Genomic DNA, 23,731 nt, shown 5'->3' on the forward strand with positions numbered 1-23,731 from the left:
AATGGTCTTGAAGTTATCGAACATCACAGTAGTACAGAAACAAATCAAGCACATTCCAATTTATATTTAGAAGAATCATTTGTGACATTTCCCAAGTTTTCTTTCAAAAAAAAAAAACCACTTTGTAAATATCTAAGAGTACACATCCAATTGGCTTAATTTAATAAAAATATGTTAGCTATTTTAGAGTGCAGAGGCTTTTGGTGATGCTTAAAACAGTCACATGCCACATACCTCCAGGACCCCTGCTCTTTTGAATGTTGTCAAAAACAAAGCAATTCTCAGGAACAGAATTTGCATTCTAGGCTGTGGGCCAGAGAGAATTTACATAGCAAGTTACACACTCTTGAAAATGGCATTGCAGCTGAGAAGCCAGAAAAGCCCCTCCAAATCTAAGAAAATTAATGACAACCTTAATGATCGTGGCAGTCCTGAAAGATCATGTAGGGACCTCACTTCTTTTCATTGAATCATGAATTTACCTCAGGCCACTTTTTGTGAATCCAGCAGCAGCTGTGGCAGGGAGATGTTTATCCTATGCATGTATATATTTCAGTCACTTAGGAGTTCCTGTGCTCATCAATCAGTCCTCTGTTTCTATTGAATCACCTAGCAACATGAACCATGTACCGCTGCATCAAGTGTGGCTCATATGAGCCAATCTCAGATTGGCATCTGCCTACTGCGAGCCCCATGATCAAAACCAAATTCCTTTTATTCAAGCCAGAAGGCCTGACTGATGATTTTACCTTCAATGTAGGTTTGTTTGTTTTGTTTTAACCTACATTTCTGATGTAAGAAATTATATCTACAAGCCAACCCCAGTCCAAGCAAGTAATGTGCCTTGTCACCACTAACTAGCTCATGAATGGCATCGAAATCAATCTACCTTTGCATTTAGTGCACATTTGAGAGTAATAAAACTGTTTGGAAGCAAGATTAGACCTTTGAACGTTCCCAGAGATTTATTCCAATAACTGTGCAAAAGGATCAGAGGTCAAACAGGTGCCAAGAGAGCCAAATGACTGTCACTGATGGAATGGAAAAATCTGTGAACTAGTCATCAGAAGACCTTGCTTTGTCGGGGCTGCCACTAAGTTCTGACCTTGGCAGCTCTCTTCACCCGCCTGGGTTTAAAACAACCTCTTGAGTAAAATGAATGCTTTACATTACATGGAAGGATTCTCTCTATTGCTGTTAGAGCCTTGTCCAGGAACTAAGGAACAAGGTCTAGCATGGTAAGGAGTTGCTTTTATTCAAGGGTTTAGAACCCTATTCACTGTTTCAGTTATTAGCAATAACTACTTGAGAAAAAAGAAAAGAGAAGGCAGTCTCAGACACTTAGGAGGTCAGATCCAAATTCAGAGTCAGCAAGGGGAACGTTAAAATACCTATCTTGCTTTTTCAAGGCGTTAAAGTGGCTCTTGATGAACCTTTGGGCTTAATTTTCTAGTTCTGTGTTCTGCTGGTGTGCTGTGGTATCAGGTGAAAGCCTGTTTCCAGGACTTGGTCTGTGTACAGTGGGCCGGTCTTCAAAGGGTTGGCCAATGCCAGCTCCACACATAATTTCACAGGTCCTACCTGGCTATGACTCTTAATGCCTCATCGAATTGGAAAATTGAGAATCTCTCCTCCCTCCAGTAGAAACTGTTAAACCTGAAAATAGTAAAGAAATATTTTCAAAGGGAAAAGAAATAGAAAATGAGCTATTAAACAAATAAGACCTAAACTGTGTGTTACAATTTCCTTCTTTCATTTGGCAGAGGATATAAATAAAGGAGATTGAAACATGGTCAGGCACAGCCTGGGCTATTCTACAAACATGCTCTGTAGCCAAGGCTGTCCTTGAACTCTTCCTCCTCCTTTCGTCCTCCAAGTATTAAAATTATGCGTGTACCACTATATCCAAGTCACTTTGATTCTTTAAGTACTAAAAAATAACAACGATAATAAAATTGCCCAACATAATGAGAAAAATAAATCATTCTTCCATAGATGCACTAGCTTAAGTGTTTGGTAACTTATTAGGAATTTGATTGTAAACAGGGATTGAGAATCTCGCCCCTGCACAAACCTGCCAAGGCACTTGTTTCTTCTTGTTCTTTGACTGAGCTAGCCTGTGTGTGGTCTATAGAGTAAGGCAAGGATATCGTGGATGATAAAGAGCAATTTTCAACCCAGCACTACACTTTAATCTGTCTGTTAGAGGGCTGGTTGGCCAAACTGTAACTTTTAGTAAGGTACTGATTTCTACTTTTTTCTGAAAATCAATATTCATAGAATTTACTAATTATATAGCCTGAGAGTGAGAGCCAGGAAGTCAGGTATCTATTTTAGTATATTTTCTCCTGATCAGTCCTTATCTCTGTACCAGTTTCTTCTTTTCTAGAAAAACCTGTTAGAAAACAAAAGGAGTGACTGGAAAAGCAAAGCTTGTTTCCAAAGCACTGGGATTATGCAGCATTTTATATCTAGCTTAGCCTTTAGTCATTTGTGGTAAGCCTTCAAAGCATAGTAATGCAAGTCTCTGGTGTCTTTAGCTAAAAAGAAATCATTTCAGGCTCACAATTATATTCCATTGTTATAGATACAGCTATATGGCACATGATGCCAAAACCTACACACACACACATTCACACTCACGCACGTATACATACACACACAGAAATACTCACAGACACACAAACACACACAGACACACACACATACTGACACACACACAGGCACACACAGACATATTCACAAAGGCACAGAGACACACAGACACACAAAGGCACACACATACACACATACACTCACACATACTCATACACACAGACATACTCACACAGACACACACACACACTCTCAAACACATATACACAGACACAGACACACAAACACACAGGCACACACATACTGACACACACACAGGCACACACATACGACACACAGGCACACACAGACATACACTGACACACACAGACATACACAGACACACACATGCACACACAAGCACACACATACACACACAAACAGAGACACACACAGGCACACACACACACAAACTATTGCATTATCAATGTTCTGGAACTTAATATATGACTTATTTTTAAAATCTTCCTGTCCTATGGTTTTTAATGTACCACCATATTTGTCCCTATGATAATATACTCCTAGCTACTTAAGTTGAAACAGATAGGCCACCAAGGAAGAACAATATGAACTATAGCATAATTTTATAATTGATACATGGTCCAAGTAAAAGATTTTAGAGAGCTTATTCAGGATTGTTCTGAAGTAAACACTGGCTTACTTTTAAATAAGTCAAATTGACTAAATTATTGCTATAAACAAATTTATAGTGTTGCTTTTTCTTTTGATTTTATACTTGGTTATGGATCCTTGAAACGTATTAAGACATAATTCACGTGAAGTATTCGTTTTACAAAAACACTGCTTGGGAATCGATATGCAATTTTGCTAAAATAGTATGTGTCCTTTTAATGGTCCTCCAACTAATATCCATTGATTGGTACAAGCTAATATAAAAGAAAATTACATACAAAAAATGTAGTTAATGCAAGGGATTTGAAGCAAGAATCTATGAGAAAATAACTCAAGGAAATAGAACAGCTACTATTATTAAATTACCATTAAATCACAAAATTCACAGTGACTCTTCCAAAGAAAAAAAAATGAATAAATTTAGGGACTAAAATTAAGCATCCTTTCACTAGGACTTCTTTTTTCTTTTATTTTCTACAGCTTAAGTGTATTAAAACAGTGACGAATTTTAGAAATAATTAATGCAAACAAAGTATTTTATAAATTTGGCATACATACAGTGTTTGTGATTATGTGCTTATTGATAAAGTATTACCAGGTTTAATATGAAATAAGAGGTAAACCTGCTACATAGTAAAAGGAAGCAAATATGAACTTTTTTTGTTTGTTTTACTTAGAGGATTGAAAAGAAGTAAAATTTGGCAAAATTATCCAGTAAGTTTTTATTCAAAGCCTAAATTTGTGTGATTTGCAGATCACTTCATATTTTCCAAACATATTACTACTGATGAAGAAATTAAATGTCAGTTGCCTTTCATTTCTCTTAATTTTGACACACTTTTTTAAAAGCCAAGTAAATTAATTAATGTGTTCTCTCTCTTGAATTTTCAAGGTTGGTGTCACTTAAGAACTGGCTCCTGGTTTGGGAAACTTTGGTTTACTTAATTAAGACCCAAGACTTTTCATTTGTTTAAATATTCTGGGTGCATTCATCGCTCAATGATATTAAATGTTTGTCTTTGATAGCATGAATTCTAAGCAAAAGTCAATGTTTGATCAATAATTCAGTTTTAATTTGGAGTATTCCACTAAAATGCTGACAGCCTTAATTTGTACTAATGAGTAAAAGGATTTAACTTCATAACATATGTTTCCCCCATGAACTAGACACTATTTTGAGGGGAAATTTTGTTAAATTTTTCTAATTTTTAGTCACTTAAACTAAGGAATGTAACTTTTTAAATTTACATTCTAGTGATAACTATGCTGTAACTCAAACGGTTTTTGTCTTCTATTCCTATATGATCTGGTTAGGCAAGTCATTTCAACTGAATTCCAAATTGAGTAATAAGGATACAAAACTCAATTTAATTTAGTGTAGCAATCAAAAATATTTGAAAATATAAACATTAAAACTATGAAAGGAAAAATAATTACTTTCATGTGTATATAAAGTAAAAGTAATTCTACTATGAAAAATGAGTCTATTTATATTCTCTTTAAACTACTTGTGAATTAAAAAATAGTAAAATTTGACCAAATTACCCAGTAAGTTTTTTATTCAGATTAATGTGAACTTGCAATCAGTTGAGTTTTTTCTTGTTTGTTTGTTTCTTTGCTTGCTTGTTTGCTTGTTTGATTTTGAGACAGGGTTTCTCTGTGTAGCCCTGGCTGTCCTGGAACTTATACTGTAAACCAGACTGGCCTTGAATTCAGAGATTCATCTGTCTCTGCCTTCAAAAGAATGGAATTAAAAGGCATGTGCCACCATGCCCAGCTTAGTTGATCTGATTGTAAAGTATAAAGGTCATCATTTATAGAAAGCTAGAAGAATATAAATCCAATACTGAGATTATATAAAAAGTTCAAAATACACACACACACACACACACACACACACACAAGCCAACTCTAATAACCTAATCGATAACTGGGCAAACAGACTAAACAGTTCTGAGAAGTACAAACAGACAATAAATATTACATGAAAAGGTTTTACATTCTTGATCATGAGGGTATTCAAAGCCAAGACTACATTAAGATTCTCTCCTATCATGGTGAGAATGGCTGCTTTAAGAAATCAAACAGCAAATTCTCATGACTACAAAATTCTCATGACTACAAAGAAAGAAAATTAAAAAAAAAAGCTGATGGGAATTCAAATTAATGCAGTCACTATGACATTCAGAATGATGCTTTCTCAAAGAACTGTGAGTAGAACCACTCACTATAGGATGCAACTGTACCAGCCTTAGATGTGCACTCAATGGAAAATTCTCATTACAATGCAATAGAGATACCTAAACAGCCATTTTTATCACTTCACTATACCCAACAGTTAAATTGTAGATTCATCTTAGATGACCACCAACACATGAGCAGACATAGAAAATATAGTGTGAGACTAAATATTACTATTCCACCAATTAAAAGAAAACAGTAACATTAGTTTTTGCAGAAATTATGTTTGCAGAAAATAGAAAAACTGAAGGTTATCATATTAAGCAAAATAAGGTAGGCTCAGAAAGAGGGGTGCTGTTTTCTCAAATATATAAAATCTACACTTAAAAGTATGAGATTTTCAGACACAGAGGAAAAGAAAAATAACCAGTCATGGCCCAGTACAGAAGATGACTATGGGTATGAGCAAGATCAAATTCCATAATAAAGCTCTATGTGAATTTCTCTAAAAAGGTTCTATTACATTGAACAATGGGTATACACTAATAAAAGTAAGATTGGTTAAATTAGTTTAAGAAATCATTACTGAACTTTTAATCAATTGCATCTGAAGTTATGTCTAGAATTTGTTTATAGAACTTTCTATAAACTCTTTCATCTCAAGTTCCAAATTAGAAAGATTTTTTCCTATTTTCATTATTTCACAAGATGATAGAAGAGATATGAATTGGTTTATTTGGGAAATTGAGGTGTGTATATCACTACATGGTTTTCTCAATCTTTTACAGTCATGTTTCTTTCACTTCATTTTGCTTGACAATCCTCTAAGAGCTTGTTAAAATATATAGACCAATGGGATTTTCCCTGGAGATCCTAGAGTCTGCTTAAGCCTCAGAAATGTGGGCTTTCAATAATCTTTGTGATTTGGATTCATGAGCCATAACATTCTCAACTAATGAGTTGAAGGCCTTCCTTAGTAAGCAGAAAGTACCCATGCTTACCAACTAGAAATAATATATCCTAATTTGAACATTGGCCTATGCTTATCATCAAATCTATATTCACCTCATAAAACATCTAGAGAACACTGAAGATACTTTATTCAAGAATTATAATCTCTTAAAACAATATTTAAAGTCATAAAGCAAATACTTTACCTCTCGGATTATATATACAGTATTCCATAAATCTAGAATACTTGGGAATCTGTTTGGTTTTTTGCCTTGAGTATATGGATTTGTTTTTTATACTCATACATGCCCTTTATCTCTTCCAGTATACTTAAACCTTTTTCTACTTAACTTTAGAGCAACCATCTAAACCTGAAATTATAAACAAAGCACCGTTTCTTGAAACAGAGCAGCTAAAAAAGGTGAGAAGTTGTTTTTTATTAACTATTTTACTCAATCTAGTTGCCCCTAAATATCCAGACAAAGGTGTGCTTTCTCTTATGGAGTTTCCAATGCTTCAGTCCAATCAGAGAGGGCAGAAACATAAAGTGTGAATAATGTGACCGCTGATTTTGATCATAACAATGGATATGTGCCAGGAGGCATAGTCATTTCTCAGGAGAATCTTTCAGATGTGAATGATCCAAATGCTTGCTAAAGTCAGTGAAGAATAAGTGGATTTTCTCTAGGTCAAACATGGGGAAGAATTTCTAACTAAATAAAGTCATCTGATGTGAAGGAGTGTGGTTTGTCTGCTAAACATCAATTTCGGGTGTTTCGGAAACTTTGGGCATTAAAATTCAAGGCACGAGAAAGCACTAGGAGATAAACATGGAGACATTAAAAGTTCTTAGATTAATCAAATCTTGTGTGTCATCTAGAGTGTATTCTATTAAAGTAAATCACTGAAACTTTGTAGTACACGGTGAGAGAAAACAGATACAGTCACATTATCACAGGCGTAAGAGGAAGTCGAATGTAATAGGGCAGGCATAAATGGAGGTCCACATATGAGCACATCAGTTGGGTAATAATTTCATCTTCATTAACTAAAATACTTCAATATTCCTTTGTGTTTGTATAGGGGCATAAGATCAAGGCTTTTGAATACTATTTATTTTATTACCCAGTGTTTGATAAATGTTGAATAATATAGTTAAAAACTCACTTGAAGACTGAACTGAGGCTTATCGAATGTGGCAAGTATTTATACTGTGAAATGAAAGTGGAATTGCAGAGGTGCCACATTTTAACACTAAATGATTCTTGCATTTGAAGATCTATGAACCACAGCAATAATCAATATTAATATAGTTATAATGTCATTTAGTTAATATTAAAAATGGATAGCAGCAAAATGAATTTGGTAATGCCTTTAAGTGGATTTGATTTTATGCATACTGGAAAGCTTTACTGTACATTTCAAAATGGGTGAGACTGTACTATTTAATATGAAGCATTATTTTTACATAAGATTCATAGGGTGATTCTTAGAGTTGGGAAATAAGTGGTTGAAGACACTCCATTTGCTGAAGATTCTGTGGCTCCCATGTTGAAATAAGATTTCAAACTATCTGAAGTGAGGAAATTTTCCTTTACATTTTTCAGTTAGGTGACTGCATTTCAAGAGACAGTTACCCTGATGGCAATATCACATGGTACAGGAACGGGAAAGTGCTGCAACCTGTAGATGGAGGTAAGTCTGAGGCAGGCCATGATTTCCTGTGGCCTATTTGTATATTGTATAGGCTAGTCATTCTATCAGCTGTCCAGAATCAAACATCTTGACCCCTTCTCTATTTACAACTCTATGCTTCAGTTAAATTAAGTGCCCTTTAACTCTCTGGACAATTGTTTTAGACACTATTTTATCCCTTGTGTAGAAGAGTCAAAAGCAGAATGGAGTATTTCTATATATGGAATGTTCTGGAAGCTAATTGAATTGAGTGAGAGATGGGATTCCAAGATGCTATTTTTGCCTGTGTCTCTAATTCACCGTTTTGAAATGACATCTTACCTCACTGAGTATCAACTTTCTCTCACATTTCAAAGGTGTTGGAATATTTAATTATGGATTGTGATTTTCCAGTGAAAGATATTATAATTGGTGTTCTTTGCTTTCTTTAGAGGTGGCCATACTTTTTAAAAAGGAAATTGATCCAGGAACTCAGTTGTATACCGTGACTTCTTCCTTGGAGTACAGGACAACAAAGTCTGACATACAAATGCCATTCACCTGTTCTGTGACATACTATGGACCCTCAGGCCAGAAAACAATTTATTCTGAACAAGAAATCTTTGATATTTATTGTAAGTAACTGAATTACAATTGTATAGTTTTAATGAATTAGAAATAATATTCAAATACTTTAAATCTTCAAAATCCTGATTCAGTTTCTCTTAATATTTGATGGCCAATCGTCACCACAGAACTCTGATACACAAGTTATTCCTTCTTCCTTGAAAACCTATAGAAAAAACTGCTCACCACTTAAGGACAGACTCCATTTCCTACTATATCATTTATGAATATGTTTTTAGTACTCTATGATATGCTATCTTCCTTATAGATTTGACCTCTAACTTGACCAATTCCTTCCAACAATCTCCAGTCATGGCATATTTCCATGTGTTTTATAGAAATTCCTAATGCCTCCTGACCATTTCCTAAAACAAAAGAAAAAAGACAAATACTACCTTATAACTGGCTAACTTCATAAGTTTAACATTACCAAGGTGAAAAGTAAGACGTGTGAAATTGGCTTCAGAAGGAACTGGTATGTGATTGCCAGAAAGACAGCTGGGCCGGTGGATGAATCCATGGATGCATGAGACTGACACAGCTATGGCATAGGCATGTGGGGAGAGTGTTTGGCCAGAAGAAGACAACAAAGGCACTATTAAACCTCTTGATAATGATACAACATTGTTCATTCAAAGAGGTTATTCTTCCAGCTGAGAATCAAGACACTTACATCAGAAGGAATTTGTCAGTGTGGTGTTGCAAGTGATAAATGTCACGGGAACAGAAGGTCGGTTCCTAAAAGGTCAGGTGTGCTAGGATAGTGATTCTAAGACTCTTAGTGGAATATAAAGGATTTGTTAGAACACAGATTACTGTATGTCACTCAAATAAAGCATTACAGTGGATGTAAGTAGACACTTCACAGTGAATTTATTATAAAAATAATAACATAGTAATGTTACTGATGTTACTGGAGCCTATGTGGAAACCCACTGCTGCAGAGATAGTTCAGAGGAGAGAAAAATCTAAATGATAGAAAGATGGATGGAAGAATTCAACCTGAGAGGGCCTCAGTGATGCACTAGTCCTCCCCAACCTTTGTCATTGTGTTCATGATTTCTGCCCCTGGTACTGACTTTACCCAGCCATCTTGACTCCTGGTGTTTTGGGCAATAATTGCAGAAATGGAATTTGCTATGGCTTACCTCTCTTTGCTCACCCTAAACAAACTGCTCATGAAGCTGCCACTGGAAGTCTCTTTCTACACCCACAGCTGCAGCATTCCTTCTGTGACTGACCTACTTCATTGACACCTCAGAATGCTCAGATTCGTCTTCCTGCTCCTGGTTGCTGTTTTCTCTGAGTCTCTTTCAGTCACCACCATGCACTGTGTGTCAACTTTCACTTTACACACTTCATTCCTGTCTGTCGTTCGCATTTTTCTGGGAGAATACAATTCCCATACCTTCCCCTTGCATTCTCAATGTCTTGCCTTTTTTGTGGAGCCAGCTCCTACATAGTCTTTAAAACACAGCTCTTTAAAACATAGTAATTCATTCCTTTGGATGCTTCTTAATCTCACACATCTGTTTCATTTTTCATGCAGTATGCAATGTAATAGTGTGAATTGTTACACTCGTTTTTCTCATAAATAGAGGAAATTCACTGAAGTAAAGAGCACAGTATTTCAACTTTATGATCTTTGCACGTTATATATGTAACACTGATCCTAGACTATTAAGTCTTTAACTTGGTAGAAGGCTAAGTGAACGAATACGTAGAAGAAAAAAATGAGTAGACTATATTGGTAGGCATTCATGAAAAGTAGGAAAATACAACATAATGTAAATTCTAGATAACCATGTACACTAAAGGATTATTCATTTTAAGTGCTTACATGTAGGAGAAGTATGACAGATTCTGAATATCATTATAATAGTCAAATAAGTGTCCTAGAAAACTAATTTAGAGGAAATAGTTATAGAAGAATAGAAAACAAAAGGAAGGCACAGGGTGAGGGAGCAAACAAAATTGATGGCCATGTCTCAGGTATAGGTTAATTGGAGCATAGTCTAGGAAAGGGCTAAGTGTGAATAGAAGGGGAGAATCAGATGTAAAATATACTAAAGCACAAACCACTGAGACTCAGTGCTAGAGTGGACTACAGGAGGCAAACCAGAAAGTCGGAGTCATGAAAGGAATGATGACTCACTACTAATAAACAGAGTAAAATCCAAAGTCCAGAACAAGAGGACCACAAGTGATCATCAGTTTTGTTAGGAGTGCGACTACCCAGAATGCTACCATAAAAATGCAAATATGTTGCAAGAATCCTGTGATCACACCTTAGTTCTTCACCTCTCTAGTAAAGAGCAGATTGAAGAAGAGTGCAGAGAAGGAAAGTTGGAATAGAGGAGGAAGTGAGGCACATGATTCTGGCTGTCCTAGTATCAGCCTTGATCAGAGATGTGCCATTGTTACAATCTGAGAAAGGGCCACGTTAAACCTTGAACCTAACACAAATCACAGCAAAGCTTATGATGGATGCCACTACTTCATTCAATGAAGGTATACAAATAAATAACAGAAAGGGAAAGGAAAGAGAAGGAAGAGGTGTGGGCGGAAAACCGAGAAAAGGCAGCTTTCTGGGCTTGCCAAAAGCAAGCTTTATTCATTTCTTCAATTCCACGGAAGCCTGCTGGTTGGATGGCTATCGCCAACAAACACAGAAATAAACACGTTTAAAAAAAATGAAAAAACAAAGAACAAAAAACCCTGATCAGTGTGTGTGCCTCATTGTTTAGTCTTAGACATGGCAATGCCCAGATGTGCACACAGGCATCAGTGTCAACGAGGCAATGTAAATAATCTTTCTAAATCTTCCTCTGCCATTTAACTGTAGGAGGTACATAAGTGACTGTGAGAAATGGAGGGTGCTTCTGAAACTACAAATTATCAGCTTCACTTTATTAGCTAATAAGAAAATGGGTCCTTGTAGATAGAATATTTTGTTCACAAGTTTGAAAACAGGCAGATAACTCAGTCGATATTCATTTTTGTCTACCCTTCTAAATCAAACAATTTCAAAATTCATCCATCATGGCCTTATCCGGCAATGTAAAGCATGGACATGAGAAAGTCAAACATTTGTAACGCCATCACTACCTCCTTTCACTTCCTTCTTATTAGATGTCGTCAACACTGTATGGAGCATCTAATTCATAGGACACTTGACTGTTGAGTAGTAATGTATATTTTTTTAAATGCTCAATATCTCTATTTACTCTGCAAAAAAATAACCAATGTGTAATGGAAGTTATGTCCTGACTTGTTTTAAAAAGCAGGATAAACTTAAAACATATTTGTGGTCCTGAGGACTATATAGCAATTTCAGTATCAATCTCTGTCCTTCTCTGTCTCTGTCTGCCTCGCTGTATCTCTGTCTCTCTCTTTCTCTGTGTCTCTCTGTCTCGCTCTTTCTCTGTCTCTCTGTCTCTCTGTCTCTCTGTCTCTCTGTCTCTCTCTCTCTCTCTCTCTCTCTCTCTCTCTCTTTGTATGTATATGTATTCATGGAGTTATTTTTCAAGTAGATTTAGTCTTCTGCACGCTGAAAACACTGCTGACATTGTTTAGCTCATGTCTCTTTGTTTTATTTTTATTATTGTATAGTAAGAGTGTGATCCTGTCCAGTAGCTTTAGGGACTTTGCTACCTGATTTAGTCTTTCCAAGCTATAAGATTCACATAACACCATTCAATTTCCTTATAATGAAGTCACACAGCGAGATTGTTCTACTGGTCTTTTACACATAAAATAATTACAGTCATTGCCACCTCAGTTAAAGACATTTTCCTAAGAAGAAATTGATTTTTATGTAACACAGTTCTTTGTAGTTTGTGCTAACCAAGATTAGTACTTGGTATAGCAAGTGGCTATTAACTTCAATCCCTCCATAAAAAGATACATTTAAGTAATTACCATTGCTAGCTTCTTGAGAAAATTGTGTATAATTTAGTCATTTACATTGTATGCACAGAGTAATTTGGTACTTGACAAAAATGGTTAACTTCTGCTTGTGACTCTTGCAGATCCTACAGAGCAGGTGACAATACAAGTGCTGCCACCAAAAAATGCCATCAAAGAAGGGGACAACATCACCCTTCAGTGCTTGGGGAATGGCAACCCACCTCCTGAGGAGTTCATGTTTTACTTACCAGTAAGTGCTTAAGCATTAGCTGAACCTGACTACTATCATTTTGTCCTATTGTCTGGCTTCTAACTGACATTAACAATTGTATGCACTTGGGAAACTTAAGTGAGAAAAAAGTTATTCTTGGGAATAGAAAAAGAAAGAAAACACCACCTGTAGAATGCACATTGAAAGCTTCTGTGGCACCAACCTCTGTGGTTTTGTTTGTTTGTTTGTTTGTTTGTTTTGTTTTGTTTTGTTTTGTTTTGTTTTTGTCTATGTTTAGAGAATTCAGAGACAAAGGGGAAAAAGAGACAACCACAGGAATCCATAATTGCAGATGCTCAGGGTATAATCATCCAAATAGGACATAAAATCTGCTCTACGGAAGTAGACCACTGTAAAAATCCAAAGGGATGCTTGCAAAGGGACTGATGGGGATGAACATTTGCCCAGGGGAGTCTCTGAACATGCTCTGATCGTTTGAAGCCAAGACAGTTCTACTGTGTAGTTTAGCTAACTTGGTGGAATAAGCATGTGGGCTCTTTGTCACTGTACTTATCAACTTCAAAAGATACGTTGGGAAATTCCTTTAAATATTTGCATTCTTAGAGATGGTGGGTCTAACTGGAAGAGCAGCATTTCCACCATCCTCTTACTGAAAAAAGCTGTACTTCTACTAAATAGTGCACTTACTGCTATCCTGGGATTATTGGAGATTTAGTCCTAGCATGACTGCTAGTATTTTACAGTATCATTCAAAGCATTACTCAGAAGACATATATTAGAAACAACCTCTTGCAAACATAAATTCTGGCAGACAGCATTGTTCCCGCTGTTAAATGAACATACTAACATTTTCTTATTTATAATGAAAAATTTTGAAATGGAGTTTTTACTTTGGCTATCAGGGTTGACAGAGCCATCCTAGCTTCAGAAGTACAATCTCATCCACTTGCTTGTTCTCTCTGTCCTTTTCTCTCCCTTTCTCTCCCTTCCTCTCCCCTTCATTTTCTCCTCTCCTCTTCTCTCCTCTCCTCTCCTCTCCCCTCCCCTCCCCTCCCCTCCCTCCCTCCCTCCCTCCCTCCCCCTCTCTCTCTCTCTCTCTCTCTCTCTCTCTCTCTCTCTCTCTCTCTCATTCTCTCTGTCTCTTTCTGTCTCCCTGTCACTGACTCTGACTCTCTCTATATCTATCCCTTTCCCTCTTCTTTGTCTCTGTCTCTTTCTCTCTCCCTCTTTCTATCTGATACCTGAAATGGCACCAAGGGCCTTTCACATGCCAGACCAGTTCTCTGCCATTAAACTGCAGCCCTGTTTGTAGTTTACTATATAGCCTCCCTATACAGCTTAGGCTGACCTTGAACTCACTCTGCCACCCTGCCTATCCTAAAATGTGCAATCCTTCTGCTTTCAAATCCTGAGAGCTGCAAGTACGGGGATGTATCCCAAGACTGAGTTCATGTTGTCGTTTATAATGTCTCAAGTCTTTTCGTCAATGTAGAGAAAGACAACAGAAAAAATGATAATGGATATTTTAAATACCTGCTTTAAAATTCAAACTCTATATGCTCTCTCTACTCTTAGAAAACAAATGTCATCAATACAATATAAAAAATCTCTTCAAAATTTAGTTCCAAAATATGAATTATTTCTCAAATCTTTGGAGAACAAGGTTTAATCATTCATGTCTAATCAAAAAGTATGGTTGCTTTTTTCTCATCTTTGTGAAAATGGCATTTTTCCTCAAGAGTTATAAACATTCTCATTGTAGCTACCAAGTGTAACCATCTGACATTTTGCCTCTGTCTAAAGGGACAGCCTGAAGGCATTAAAAGCTCAAACACTTACACACTGACAGACGTGAGACGCAATGCCACAGGGGACTACAAATGCTCGCTGATTGACAAAAGAAACATGGCGGCTTCAACGACCATCACTGTTCACTGTAAGTCACCTCCTGAAGACCTACTTTACCTCAGTGGCCTCTAATAATATAACCTGGCTAACTTTTCTAAGCACAGCCCTGTCTTTCTTAAATAACTTTGTATCGGTTCACTCTATTAAAACCATCGGAAAAGTTCTGAGCTTTCATACAGGTAACTACAGTGATACTGAATCCTTCCATAAGTGTGGGAACTCCAGACTTGTCAATGGTAATAACCTTTTCCTCCAAATGTCTTCAGTCAACTTTAAGACTAAGTAATTATCATATGAACCTTAAATAACTCATTATATATTTAAATATATGTGTACAGAATATATAAATATATATGTATAATATACATAATTTATTTTATGCAGTTCTGGAGATGGAGCCCAGGGCTTTGTACATGCTAAGCAAGCCTTCTGCCACTGAGCTACACCCCTAAGCTCTTTTTATATAGTGTTGATATTAACAGGATTTGCATTTTACCGTGGAGAATTTAGATTCTACATCTCATTTTTAAATTATAGAATAATATTAGCAGCCATTTCAGTCAACACAGAGTTACTACAGATTCAGCCCTGGAAAATGGAGTAGAGGTGACTAAAAGCCATTTATTAACTGAGTCTACCCTATGTAAAAGAATAGTGAATTGAAGGAAAGAGAATATTTTCAAAATCACCTTGAGTGACAGCTTTTGTTAAATTTAAATCTGCTTGGAGGACTCTAAGGGCTCCAAAATTATATTTAGTCTCCAGGAATATGACAAGGGAGCAGGGACGACCTACCAAGAACAGCCATGTAGGGAGCTGGAGAGATGGTTTAGTGGTTAAGAGCAGTTATTGTTCCTGTAGATGACCCAGGTTCAATTCCCAACATGTATATAGTGGCTCACAACTATCAATAACTCTAATCCCAGAAGATCCAACTCTCTTCTGACCTCAGAGAGCACTAAGCACACTCATGTTACATACATATACATGCAGGCAAAACTCTTATCCACACAAATCAGTAAAATAAAGCAATCTACCAAAAATAAAAAGAACAGCCAGGAACCTTAAGTTCTTTATTTTGAAAATCATGAAAGCTCATTTTATTAATATATCAAATGCTTCTTAAAAGTAATTATTTATTTTTATTGGCATAGCCCCCTGGGAAGAATAGAAGTCATACATTGTTTAGGATAACTGTGAATCTTATTTGGGGATGCAAGATGAAGGAACCTTTACCCAACAGTGCAATGAGAAAGATTTCTTCTCCTCGGAATGATTGGTTGTAATCCAGCAGAACATGAGGTGGTTGTGTCATTTTGTTTTGTTTTGTTTTGCTTTGCTTTGTTTTGTTTTGCTTTGTTTTGTTTTGGTTTTTTTTTTTTTTTTTAGTTAAATGAGATAAAGAAGTAGTGAAACACAGGCATTAAAGGTCATCAGAGAGAATGGCCTGAGTGTTTAGTAAAGGGTCCTCTGCAGCACAGGGACTCTGAGGAACTGAAACTTCCACAAGCTTTAAGCAAGGGACCTGGGTTATCCATCTCGACCACATCCTCTGAAAACAAACACCAAGCAGTTGTCCCAAAATATCCCTAGAGAGCAATATCGAGGACATGAAACTCCCATACAATTGGAATGAAATTTTATTAGACAGAAGAGGGAAAGGAAGCAAGGTCAGAAAGCATTCAAGGAAACTGCTCTAAGCACATGGTGCTGTGTTGTCTATCTACAATGCTTGGAAAACATGTAAGCAATGAAGCAAAATTTGGAAGGAGACACAGGAGGGCACAGTGGGCAATAATACAACCAGATGGTTGCTTTTGATTGATGTTCGACATGTACCCTGGGGAGCCCTGTGGAAACAGTGAAGTGTTGAAAACTGTTAACAGTCAAGCCCGTTTTCTGTCTCTTCTGCCCTCATGTTCATGGGTTTGAGTGTGTCTGCCATCAGGCACTCATTAGGGGGGAAACAGTGATGTCTATGTAGAACAGTAGTGCTATTTTTCCTTTCTGGGGACCAGTTAGTCATAGTAACATTTACCTAACAGTGTTATAAGAAGGAAAGCAAAGAAATACACCCAACAAATACAAACATCTGTGAATAGTCCTCTGATATCCTCATCCATCATATCTTGAGGCTAATCATCAATAGTCCAGCTCCTTAACCATGTGCTTATATTTAAGAGATGTTAAGTACACAGACTCTAAAGAGGGGAGAGCTATTCTGTGTATACTGTGTAGAACACACAAGGAATGGTTAGACCACACACTATGAGGAAGAAGACTTGGTGGCAAATACCTCATACCTCAATAATAAGATGTAGAAGGAAGAAAAATCAAACAAAATATGGGGGAAGGTATTTGAATTCTGGTGCATTTCATTAGATTCAAATGTATTCTTGTTTTGACAGATTGACTACAACATTGAGTTCTAAGGCCTGAATGTCTCCTTAAAAGCTAATGAATTATAATATTCATCATCATTTTATTCCATATTAAATGCAAACATGAAAGTTATATTTTGCCCATTTTTGGCTCCTTGCTTTCTAAAAGTACAATTTGTTTCCCTCTCATAAAAAATTAAGCAAATTATAGGTAGAAACGCCACATGAGTCCATGCACAAAGATGCAGAGCCGACCTTGCAATGTGCCCATATTCCTACAGATCCTCTTCTGCCACATCTTACAGATAAATTCTTCATCATAGCCTTCAACATCCATCTTTATCCTTTACAACCTTGTATTTTTTCTTTGACAGGTTCTTGACTCCAATAAGTTTCCCTTTTTATAATTTTCATGCAAACATAACTCACATACATACATGTTCTAACAAAACCACTTTCTCTACAAGTTGGTACACCTGCTAATATTAGTGTAAACTAGGTAGTATACTTCTTCAATCATGCATTTAATAACTATGACTCCTCTCAGCCTTGATACACCAGGTCTTGTGGCTATATCGGAGAAAATCAAGGTGTGGCCGTTACTCTCGTGATGGTTACTGCTTAATAGCAAAGACAACCACTGAGAATAAGATTGATGGGTTGGGGAGATGCCTTAGTCAGTACTCAGACTACTGCACAATTGAGAGAACTTGAATTCCAATCCCCAGCAACCAAGGAAAAGGGCATGCATAGGTAATGTCTATAAACCCAGAACTGGGGAGGGCAGATAGGGAAAATAAGACACAGCCAGACCTCAGAAGCTCATTGACCAGCCAACATAGACAAAATGGTGTGTTCCCAGCACATAATTAAAGACGATATTACGAGGCTTGATGCCACAGTGTAGGGGGATGCTAGAGTGGTGAGTTGGGAGTGGTTGAGTGGGTGGAGGAGGACCCTCATAGAGGCAAAGGGGAGGGGAAAGGAGGGATTGAATGGGGGGTTATGGAGGGGAAACCAAGAAGGGGGATATCATTTGAAATGTTAAGGAATAAAAGTATTGATAATAATATAAATGATGATTTTAACCAATAAAATTGGAGAATGAAACAGCAAGCCAGCTGATATTGACATCTGGCCTCCATATACTTCTGCACACAAGCGCTCACACATACACACGTCTATGCACACATAAACACACACATACACATACTAGCAAGCATATATCACATCCATATATCATACATATTTATCTGTAAAAATTACACAAAAAATTGTGAGCAAGCTGCAACCAAATCATGAAAAAGACAAAACAAAAACCAAACAAGACAAAAAAAAACCCACAAACAAAAGCACTTGTGGTCTCAACTTTATTCTATAGTTAGATATACATTCTATGAGTTATGATAGCAGTACCGCATTATGCAACATTGATCAGCCTGATGATGCAACATTGATCAGCCCGATGAGCACTCTTATTAATTAATTAGTTTATTTATTTAATTTTGTTTTTACCATGTGGAAAAATTGACCCAAGATCCCCATGTACCAAAGCACTTAATTGTCAGGAGGCTCTGACAATATACTGTCTCTTATACAAAGCCTTTCTGCTTTGAAACTCAGTTTGACTGTGTTCCCTTTACTGCTTTGGTCGTTGCTTATGCCACTACTTAGTATTTCAACAATTAGTGACCTCTGAATGTGTGATAGGTTTGTCACCAGGTTCTGAATTCACAGATGATGGACTTCTGCAGAGTGCACGGTATCCCCACACTATTATGTCAAGTCAGCGCTCGTGTACAGATCTTCCATTAGTGTCTACAACATAGCTACTGTGTGACAATATTTGTTCCATTGAATTGCATTTTCTTCCTACAAATCATACCATACGTTTACATTTTAAAAATCATTTTTTACCTGAAAGGCTCAACATCTTTAGGCGTATTTATCCTATGTATTTTTTAAAATTATCTGTTGAAAGTGTACCAATAATAGGTCTTATTCAAAATTTCAACTGCACGGAAAATGGAATAGCATTTCAGAAATAATTCAACTATTTGTCAATTTTCTCTGAAGAAGCATCTACACTATCTGATACTTTTTCCATTTATCACCTGCTGTCTAAATATATGTGATTTTTCTACTGCTGTGTCTTATCAACTCTTTTTTCGTAATATTTATGTACTCATTTTTATTTCCTTCCTGAAGTGAGCTGATGTGTTTTTCTTAAGGTGATAGTTCCCAAAGAAATATTTATATGTACCACAAACATCATTATGTTAACAGAAAATCAATGAAAAATCAATTCGATTGACCACATGTTTGTCCAAGCTCACATCAATGCTAACTTGTAAGGCTAAACTGAATCTAATTCTTTACTCACATAAGTCAGTTCTGATATTTCATGTACAGATCAAAAAGGCGATTTTGTTTTTTATTTCATCTTTTCACATCCAAAATATATCTACTATCTTGCTTTCTTGTAGTTTTCATTTTAAACATTTTTTTCCTGTCTCACAGACTTGGATTTATCCTTAAACCCAAGTGGGGAAGTGACCAAGCAGATAGGTGATACCCTGCCTGTGTCCTGCACAATATCCGCAAGTAGGAACGCAACTGTGGTGTGGATGAAGGTGAGTCCAGGTCTTTTGCTTCTGTCCTACTCCCTAGCATGCGTTCTTTGAGCATTCCTTTGCATTTTGTTTTACATCCCAATATGTATATCTACACTTGGCTTGTATGCTCACATCCATGTGCCCTTCTCCCCTCCTCTCTAGCGTGTGTCAGATCACAGTAATTTATAGAGCCACTCAGCCACACCATGGCATCGTTAATGGTTGGGCTGCAGCATAGCTTGGTGCACAGCTTTATGACTATAAAGCACATGCATGCGCACACACAAGAGTGTGCAATTAGGAACTTTAAGGACAAACCTTGAGCTGACATTATGCTGACATCCTGGCTGTAGTATCTCTGCAAAAATGTGTCTGTTGATTACTTTCCCCATCATTTATAATGAAATCAAGGCAGATCGATCAGAAAACTCACAAATAAGATAGAGAGAGGCTCAGGCCCATGCTTTCTGTAGTATGAATGTTGTTCTGGGGCCATACCCTTTTTATTCCTCTTTAGTGTCCAGACAACTTTTCAGTCTCTAAAAGCTGATTCTTTGTAATTGTGAGCTCTTTGATGCTGGGGAGATCCTTTCACTTCTGGCCCTTAGGAAACAACTAGAACATTCTAAAATCTTGTTTGGGATCCCCTGTGCAAGTTCATGTAGTCATGTAACTCTAAAATAAAGACTGTGCCTTGGGGCCCAATATTTCTACTCTTTTAGAATAAAAAATGAGGGTACATAATTGGTGTTCTGAGTCTAGCTTTTCCTTAAACAGAAGTCCATGACCATGAAATCACCATTTACATCGTTGCCTAGTGTTTCCCAACATTCAGAGTATAGCATGAACAGGAGTAGCTAACTAAGGAAATTCTGAGAAAGTAAATCAAATCTATATATCATTTGAAAAAGGAGTTTAAGTTATTTTTATAGTAATCATGCAGAAAGTTCTTACTAAGACTTCTTCTAGACAAAATGTTTCTGTATAACGCAATGTACTACAAATACAACTACAAACACTCAGTCTCTGTTTCTGTTTTTTGTCTCTCTGTCTCACAACCTCTTTCCCCTCCCCTCCTGTCCTCTCTTCTCCTCTCTGTAACAGGGTCTCACTATATAGCACTCACTAGTCTCAGATTAGCTATGTAGACCAGGCTAGCTTCCAGCTTCCGAGTACTGGGACTAAAGCTGTGCACTACCACGTGCAGCATCCCCTCATCCCTCAGCACTTCATTTTGCTTTCTCTTGGACACACTCTTGCCACCAATGTTCTTCTCCCAAATGATTAATTACAACATCGCTCTTCATCACCCTTAGTTAATATGTGCTATTTATATACTTAACAGTCAAATAGCTAGACAATCCATAAGCAAGTAGAACAGTCAATGACAGAACAAACACATGAACGTATTTTATTTGAGAAATAATTCTGCTACAGTAAACATGAAATCCAGTCACTGTTATTGGTTAAACTCTAATGTCAGTTCTGCTAAGCAATATTCCTACTCATCATTTGTTCATGGAGAAGTAGATAAAAGAAAATCCTAGTATACGAAGATAATCTTAATTATAATCTTAATTCTGTTTTATTAGCTGCTTTTTAATTTAATGACCTGAACATATGATCATCTTCTGATGTCAAGTAACTTTCTAATATACACATAATTTCCCTTTTTTTGAAATTAGAGTAGTAAGGCTTTCTTACTGATTGTATTTTTTCATAGTGTTCTTGTGATTTTATAACGAAACTCCAGTGTTGATAGCCATTCAGCTAAACTAAGTTTTGAGCATTTTGCCCCGCACTGATTAAGTTTCATGAGTTGCTTATGGAACTGTGTTAACACAGTGGTAGGAATTGACAATTAAGACTTTTACTCAATATAAACTCATTGCACTATTCATTTAGTTAATCCTCAAAACAATTAGATACAGAAAGAAGATCCTATTTCCCAAATAAAGGAAACTCAGTTTGAAGAAATCATGAACTTGGTCCAAATTATCAATACTAGAATAGGGTGCTCTGAACTATAGCTCTACTTTGCCTGACTCCAAAGTCTCTTAGGGAGAATATTCAGACCCACATAATAACCTTGGGCTTGATTATTATATAACACATATATCTAAAGGCGCAATTGTGAGGCTGCATAGATAGTTCATAAAAAACTCACATTCTACATTCAAGATGTGAGGACCTTGTATAAATCCCCAGAACTGACCAGATATTACATGGTGTCACCAGTATTGAGATCCAGAGACAGATTGATCCCAAGAGCTTTATAGCTAGCCAGCCTAATCAAAATGAAAGCTTCTGGTTCAGTGAAAGATCTCATTTCAAGGCAATAATGGGGCAGATAACAGAGGAAGACACCAGATGACCTGTACTGGTCTCCACTCCACACTCGTGCACAGGAGTATGCATACAGACATGCAGGCACATGTACCTCACACATATACTATGCACATGCACACAATGTCATGCACAGTAATTAAAAATATAATAAATATAACATGATTGTACCCCCGAAGTAATTGTGTTCTGTGTTTAACCAGGATAACATCAGGCTCCGATCCAGCCCTTCGTTTTCTAGTCTTCATTATCAGGATGCTGGGAACTATGTCTGCGAAACTGCTCTTCAGGAGGTTGAGGGACTGAAGAAAAGGGAGTCGCTGACACTCATTGTAGAAGGTAGTGAAATGCTTCAGCAGCAATTATTTTGTTCCTCAGGAATTTGATATTTGATTTCTTTCAATGTTTCAATAGTAATATTCTAATTGTAATAATATTTCAGGAAAACCTCAAATCAAAATGACAAAGAAGACTGATCCCAGTGGACTGTCTAAAACGATAATCTGCCATGTGGAAGGGTTTCCAAAGCCAGCTATACAGTGGACCATTACCGGGAGTGGAAGCGTCATAAACCAAGCAAGTATTTTAATTCTCATTCTGGGCTACCTTTGTTCCCAAGTTGAGTTTTATTTAGATACCTGAAGTGCAGGTTGGTTTAGTTGGAATATAGGATATGAAACATAGAATATGCAATAAAAGCTCAGAGAAAGTGCTTGCATAATTTTCTCTGAAGACGATCATTCCTCAAATCAAACAATTAAATCCAAGACCCATGGAAAATATTTTTAAAACACTGTGATGTGGTATCTGCTTTTAAAAGATCTAAAATTACTCAGTCTCTCCATGGTCATTAATTCCTGAGACACAGGAAATTAAATCATTAATGTATATACTTTTCTGAACCACAAACTTGTACATCAAAGTATAAGTAGCTGCTATTACTTTGCCTGTTTTGTTTAAAAGTTATTCCTTCTTTAACCTGGACCCTATGAGTCGTGACCAACATAGTTACTACTTGGAAACACATGCTCCAGTTTGCTTGTTACAGGGCTAGGACCAGAGCAAGGCTTCCCAAATGTAGTATCTACTTTATGCCCTTCTGGATAATAGAGGACATTAATCTAAACTTAATATTTGTAGTCTTGGTAAGATACTTCGGTTGCCACAAAGGATTGCAACTTATAAATGCTATGAATATTTTGTTCTTAATACAGACACAGAAAGAGAAAGACGAATAGATAAAGAGAGAGAGAAAACAGCCGACTGCTAAGATTTCAAAACTTTAACCCCTCTCCTCAATGTTTGGTGTACTAATATAACTTTACATTTTTTTCTGTAGCGGTCCTTATGTCTCCTTAGATCGTTAGAACCAGTTAAAGAGTCATAGACATAGAACCAGTTAAAGGACGTAGACTCCCCATTTAAGGTTTTAACAGACACATTTAAAACAAAAAGATACAAATTAATTTTCAGTTGAAAACTCCATGTTTCTTTGTGGAGACATGAACCACTAGTTCAGATGGTCTAATGTCCATGGTAGATCTGGGCTCTTGCCTAGGAATCAAACAAATACATTTGCATATGTTCAAACAAAGGGAACACTCAGAGTTGTCCAGCTTGAAGCCAATGACTTATGACTG

General features: G+C 36.7%; 1 protein-coding gene across 1 annotated transcript in view; it reads left to right on the forward strand.

Moving 5' to 3' along the window:
* Alcam (activated leukocyte cell adhesion molecule) overlaps positions 1–23,731 on the forward strand; it is a 191,514-nt gene that overhangs the window by 144,665 nt on the left and 23,118 nt on the right. Inside the window, exons 4-11 of the mRNA XM_028755602.1 lie at positions 6,756–6,820; positions 8,007–8,094; positions 8,526–8,708; positions 12,732–12,859; positions 14,645–14,777; positions 19,651–19,763; positions 22,295–22,430; positions 22,534–22,667. Coding sequence (XP_028611435.1) covers positions 6,756–6,820; positions 8,007–8,094; positions 8,526–8,708; positions 12,732–12,859; positions 14,645–14,777; positions 19,651–19,763; positions 22,295–22,430; positions 22,534–22,667 — 980 coding nt within the window. The remainder of the gene's footprint in view (positions 1–6,755; positions 6,821–8,006; positions 8,095–8,525; positions 8,709–12,731; positions 12,860–14,644; positions 14,778–19,650; positions 19,764–22,294; positions 22,431–22,533; positions 22,668–23,731) is intronic.

This window comes from Grammomys surdaster, unplaced genomic scaffold (assembly GCF_004785775.1).
Source record: "Grammomys surdaster isolate TR1022 unplaced genomic scaffold, NIH_TR_1.0 126066, whole genome shotgun sequence".
Lineage (NCBI taxonomy): Eukaryota > Metazoa > Chordata > Mammalia > Rodentia > Muridae > Grammomys > Grammomys surdaster.